Source organism: Myzus persicae, unplaced genomic scaffold (assembly GCF_001856785.1).
Source record: "Myzus persicae strain clone G006 unplaced genomic scaffold, MPER_G0061.0, whole genome shotgun sequence".
In the NCBI taxonomy this organism is placed as follows: domain Eukaryota; kingdom Metazoa; phylum Arthropoda; class Insecta; order Hemiptera; family Aphididae; genus Myzus; species Myzus persicae.
The window spans coordinates 138145-144339 of NW_019104222.1; the positions used below are offsets into that span (position 1 = coordinate 138145).

The window sequence follows — 6195 nt, forward strand, 5'->3', positions numbered from 1 at the left end:
TTTTGGAATTGTTATCGTTATCGACAAATGGCGACGTTTGAGGTTGACCAATAGAATATAGATGATATACATATTATAATATTATAAATCCATAGACCCATAGGCGCAATCTCAGTTTTTGACTTGGAGGGCTATCCATGTATCTATACATCAAACAGACACCACCCAAGCACCAACATTACCTTAACAATACACAACAAGATATATTAAAAATATTTTAAATTTAATCACATTTCCCAAATATACACTTTTCCCGCTACTATATATGATTCATCTGAAAAATACATACTTATGAGTTATGACACATATAGGTATTTTGTATTATAGGTAGGTAATAAGATTATAATTAAAAAAACCTAGTAAGAGGGTGACGCTTTGCTGTACCTACAGTAAGTTACAGGTGTAACCCACTTGTAACCTATTCTAATAGATGGTGTTAAATTTGAATTCAATCACAAAATATCATTGTATAGGTACGAAAAACGATACCGAGCGGAGACGGTTTGTCGGCCTAGAGGCTAGAATATTTTATATGTTATATATTATATAATAAATATCGTATATATCGTTGTTTTTACTACTGTAGTTGGTAGGTTGAATTAGTATAATTTGAATATTATCATAATTGTATTTAATACTATACCTACAATAAAAGTTTAAGTACCCACGAGGCCACGAGTAATGTTTTTAAATTAAAACATAGTAATTTTACTATTCTTGGTTACCGTCTGTTGACTTTTCAATTTTGACATACTTCTTGATATTCCGAGCTTAAAAAAAATCGCACTGGGCTACAAAAAATACATAAATGTGTGTGTACATCTCATGAATAGGATAAGACCTTTCAATTAGTTTTTTGACCAAAATTGGACTTAAAAAAAATAAAAAGTACGTGTTACAAGTCGCCTCAAATTTTGGGTGACTTGTAACCACTATGAAAATTTAATGTGAAATTCAATTCAAACACGTTAGAGTTCACTTGTAACAAAATATTTATTTTTAAAGATTAACACAAGAACATGTTAAATAAATATTTTTAAAAAACAGGTGGACTTTACCTTTTTTAACCGTATACATACTTAATTTTAAAATAATATTAATAACATGATAAAAACAAAAAAAAAAAACTTTTTAAACAGAAAAAAATAACTTAATAACAATAATTGATACTTAATTGATATTATTAAGACTTTACTTTTTTTTAACAGTATATATACTAAGTCTTAAAATAATAACGTTTTAATTGTTTAGCATTTTTGATGTTACAAGTCACCCTAAATTTTTTTCTATAAAATTGGAAAAAAAATATTTTTAGACTTGAGACATTCTGCTTTGTAAATGTCCTTTAAGTATAAAAAATATATAAACCTTTACAATTGACTTCACTGATCAAGATCTGAAGCACTTTTGAGAGCAATGTTATATACGAAATGCTTGGTTATTTTTTTGGAGGTAATAATTAGACCAATCGCATGGTTAATAATATTTATTATTACAAAAATTGCGAATTTAGTTTTAATGGAGGAAGAATTAAGTTATAACATTTTCTCTCATAGATAACCTGGTAGATATGTTTAAAAAAAAACCTAATCAAATCGTTTCATTTCACATTTTCACCTCGCGGTTCCAAGTCACCTCAATTGACGGAATTTAATATATAATTTCGTCCAAATTTGAACTTAAAATAACTATACAAAAAAAATGTGTTTATATATTTTTTCGATTTTTTGTTGCAGAATGTACTACTTAAGTACCGCAGTGGCGTATTTAGGGGGGTGTCCTGGGGGCTAACCCCCTTCCCCCAATTTTTTTCTAGTTATATTACTGCAGTATCGCAAACTATTATTGATGAATGACGAAATATTTTAAAACTTCCTAATACAAGTATACAACTGCCTTGAAAATTGAATAATGTATACTTCATCTTATACCAGATCATAGGTACCCAACTATTAGTCATTAGCAAAATATTATTCGAACTTCCAATAAACTGTGAAGTACGTAATTCTTAGAATTGTATTATTGTTTCGTGATGTCCGGCTATATTATTGGCTATCGCCTTATTATATTTCTTCGAATACAACAATTATTATTGTCTACTATAGTCTATAGCAAAGGACAACAACGCAAAGTGTGATGTGTAAACGATACTGTGTAGTACTGTAGTGTGTACAGTACACTCGAAGTACGATTTTATTTTCCGCTGAACTGCTGCCGACTTACACGTAAGACGTAAGTACAACACGGTAGTTTATTTTTCTAGTTTTTAAGCCTTTAAGGACTCGTACGAAACTACGAACTAAATAGGTATTGAAAAAGAATTGTTATATTAGTTAATTTAATACAAAATTAAAGAATATTTAATAATTAATAATTGTGATTTTAAAACAGTGAAAGCGGCACAAAAGAAACTTCTATTTCGTATTTTATGAAAATAACTAACTGCCGTAGCCCGTAATCAACCCGGTTCTAAGCAGGACATGGAGGGCCATATTTTGTCGGAAAAATAATTTTTTGAAAATGTATTTTTTTTGAAACCGTATTTTTGATGAAAAATATTTTTATGTAAAATAGTATTTTATCAGAAATTAATTTTGTTGAATAAGTATTGTGTTCCGATCGCTTGCATTTAAGGAGGGGGCACTGGCTACAATTGCCTCGGGCTCAAGTATTTTGGGTGCGCAAACATTTTGAGGTCTGAAATTTGTTCCTTTGTGAATTATTAAGGACAGCTATAAAATTTTTGAAAAACAAAAAATGCTGTACATCATGATATGTCAGTAGTTCAGTACTGTTAAATTTAAGAACAATCATTTATGGGAATAATTCAATAATTGATTGGTCGATTAAACGATCAAAATCTTCAAAATATTTTGTTTGGACGTCTTTTTCCTAACCGATCATTATAAAGAATACATTTTATCTGAATATATTATTTACTGAAAAAAAAAACATAGAACAATCATTTTTCGGAAAGTTAAACAGTTCAGATTTAAAATTTTAAACTATATCATCATAAAAGTAAGTATTAAAGCATTACGAAATATTATTATTTGTATATTGTATGATCAAAAGTTTTCAACTTTAAAAAACTTTTAACTTTTTTTAAAACTTTTAAGTTGGTTTTCATTTTGATGGTTACAAATTATCAGTTACTTAAAACCGAAAGTGATTACAAAAAATGTAACCAAAACCACGAATACGACTTATACAATATAGTAAACCACTTTACTTAACCACGAAAACATGCCTCATTTGAAGTTAAAATTCGAACTCTTGATTACGATTATCAGCTATAAATGCTTATCACTGGGCCGAACTTACCACGTAATTACGTTTATTACAAACCTACTTTAAAAATCAAAAGTATTTCATATACATTTTTAAAGTATTTGAAATACTATACATAATACATATAGATTATTTGAGTAGCATCTTAAATACTTTTTAAAAGTATTCTTTACAGCACTGGTAAGCGCTGGTAATAAAGTACCTAATTCAGAGGCTAAAGAGGCCCTAGCGTTGTAGCATAATAAGTTTTAATAAGTAATACTTAGACAATTCTCATGACATATACATTTGGGCTGTGTCAATCATGTGTGACTGTCTTGTCTGTCTTAACTATCTTAGTCCACGGTTCGAACTAATCAATTTGTAGTATTATTAAATCGTTGCAGATGATTATAGCAAGTAGCAACCCCAGAATAGGTGATTTGCGTTATCAATGTTTATGTTTACACGTGCTCAAGTCGCTCATGGTTATCACGGTTTAGATAACAAAACCGTGGACGGCCTGGCCCCGGCATGCTTGTCGTGTTCAAGCATCTCAAACCTCAACGCGCCGTTTTTTTTTCAATTTTAGCGCTGCCACTTCAGATATTTCGACTTTCGGTATAGATACCAATCATTAACTACACTAATACAAATTACGAATCACTACTTGTAATAATTTGCGTTCCAAATTAATTGAATAGCATAAGTTGAACGTTATTTTTCTGTTAACTCTGTGGTATTCAGTTCAGTGGTGGAAATCAACTAGTACAAAGCATGAGTTTGGTGTCACTGAACGAGGCGGAAAAGGTGTACATTATTCACGGAGTTGAGGTAAGTCTGTGATGGTTTAAAGATTTGTTTGTGCTTTGTAAATGTCTGTCTTAGATCCAGAGGTACTAGGAATTTAAATAGTCCTCTTTTAAGGCTAAATTCGACGAGATTGGCTTTAATTGCCGGTTTAGGTAAACTGGAACAATGGCGATTGTTTTAGGAAAATTTCAGATGCGATGGACGCAGTAGACAAGATTACAGACCGTTGGAATTAGAAATGGACATTGTGAGTAATGCTAATGGGTCAGCTCGCTTGCGATTAGCCAATTCTGATATTTTAGTGTGCGTAAAAGTCGAAATTGACACTCCACTTCCAGAAGCACCTAAGGATGGCAAAGTAGAATATTTTGTCGATTGGTAATTATTCCAATATTGGGAAATGTTAGCCAAACAGTGTGCTTATTGTTATGCTTTGTTTTGTGCAGTTCAGCCAATGCAACTCCAGCATTTGAAGGACGTGGCGGTGAACACTTAGCAGCTGAACTCAGTCGTTTTCTTTCCTTAGCTCATGGCCCAGTATTTAACTTGAGCAAATTATGTATTGTTCCTGGACAATCATGCTGGAAATTGTTTGTCGATGTTCTGATCTTAGAATGCGGAGGTACCTTAGCTCCATACAAATTTAACTATTTTATTTTAATTTAATGAAAACAGGACATCATTTTGCCAGTTACTATTTAATTTGTCAATAGTAGGAAATGTTAGATTTAATTTCATGGTTATTTGGTTTTACAATATATTATTTAATGCTATAGAGTGAAAAAGCAATAACATTCTATGAACATCAACAGGACCAATATAACAGTCAATAATATAATATTTTAATATCTTACATCTTACAATTCATAGTAAAAACTATTAACAGAAGGTTTAGAATTACATTTAAAATAAGATACATTTTTGCAAATTTCTGTTGTGTTTAAAATATAATTATAATTTTACCTATTTTAATCCATATTGTTATAATTTATAATTTAAAACCAATGGTAGACACTAGACATTTGATTAAAACGTTAGTATTTTCAATAAATTGTTATTACTAATTAAAAATGCTTTGTCATCCAAAAGTGTAGGACTTAATAATTATAATAATTTATAAAGAAAATTGTAGAAATGTAAATGGTTTGAATCATGTAAGGAACTTTTCTAATGTATGTATATTACCGTATTATGTAAAAATCAAATTTTGAATGAGTAGTTAATTAGTTATAATTTTTATATTTTAAATTAGTTTTAACTAATTAACTGCTTGTCTGCTTGTTTATATATTTGTTCATACATTGTATATAATATACAACTGTACATTTTTTAATCATAGAATATTTATTTTAAAGGAAACTTATTTGATGCCGTATCATTGGCAGCTAAAGCAGCGTTATGTAACACAAGTCTACCAAATATTGTGGGGACATATGAGGATGGCCAAAATATTGATCTTCAAATATCTGATGATCCATTTGATACAAAAGCACTAGACGCGAGTGACTTACCTGTCTTGGTGTCCATGTGCAAGATTGGCAACAGTTACGTAGCTGATCCTACTATAGAGGAGGAAATATGTGGTGCAGGATGTATTGTTGTATCAGTCACGCCCAAAGGAAATGTAACGGCCGTATTGAAAAAAGGAGCTGGAAGCTTTATGCCGGATACGTTAAATGAGATTATTATGGTAATACCAATAGTTTATTTTAAACTTATAAAACCAAAACTATAATACATAAATATTATATTATAATTATTTTTAGTCTGGTTCACACATTGGTATTCTGTTGAACAAAGCGCTCAATGAAACTCTTATTCAAGACATGTCCAGTAATGTTTGTAAGCAACAATATGGTTTCCTTAAATGAATAAAAATTAAAGTGTATACTTTTTTTTAATGTAAATAATATTTAATATAAACATTATACATTTATACATTTTATAATACTGATGACAATAAAAATTAAAAAAGAAAAGTAAAACTGTAAATGTTATAAAAATGTCATGTCTTTAAAACCAAAAGAAAAACATGATAGTAAATGTAAAGCTGGCAAAAAATTAAATGGTTTTCAGAGAAAATATTCAAGGCCAATCACTTAAAACCGTTAA

General features: G+C 29.7%; 1 protein-coding gene across 5 annotated transcripts; it reads left to right on the forward strand.

Annotated features, from left to right (window-relative positions):
* The first annotated feature begins 2139 nt into the window (after window positions 1-2139).
* On the forward strand, window positions 2140-6033 carry LOC111040167 (exosome complex component RRP42). Of its 5 annotated transcripts, none has more exons than XM_022323946.1 (6): window positions 2140-2232; window positions 4018-4104; window positions 4265-4461; window positions 4530-4705; window positions 5439-5773; window positions 5850-6033. In XM_022323946.1, exons 2-6 carry the CDS (start codon window positions 4048-4050, stop codon window positions 5952-5954), a joined length of 870 nt encoding a protein of 289 aa, XP_022179638.1. In that variant the 5' UTR covers window positions 2140-2232; window positions 4018-4047; the 3' UTR covers window positions 5955-6033. The 5 variants fall into 5 exon arrangements, with proteins under 5 accessions (XP_022179638.1, XP_022179634.1, XP_022179637.1 ...); XM_022323942.1 differs by lacking the exon at window positions 2140-2232 and adding an exon at window positions 3533-3891; XM_022323945.1 differs by lacking the exon at window positions 2140-2232 and adding an exon at window positions 3777-3897.
* The last annotated feature ends 162 nt before the right edge of the window (window positions 6034-6195 follow it).

Bases quoted from the DNA above. Each gene is read 5' to 3' on its own strand.
- LOC111040167 (XM_022323942.1), top strand. From the start codon at position 3,805: ATGCTTGTCGTGTTCAAGCATCTCAAACCTCAACGCGCCGTTTTTTTT. The intron at 4,105-4,264 runs GTAAGTCTGTGA...CGATTGTTTTAG, and splicing joins ACATTATTCACGGAGTTGAG to GAAAATTTCAGATGCGATGG. The intron at 4,706-5,438 runs GTACCTTAGCTC...TTTATTTTAAAG, and splicing joins TCTGATCTTAGAATGCGGAG to GAAACTTATTTGATGCCGTA.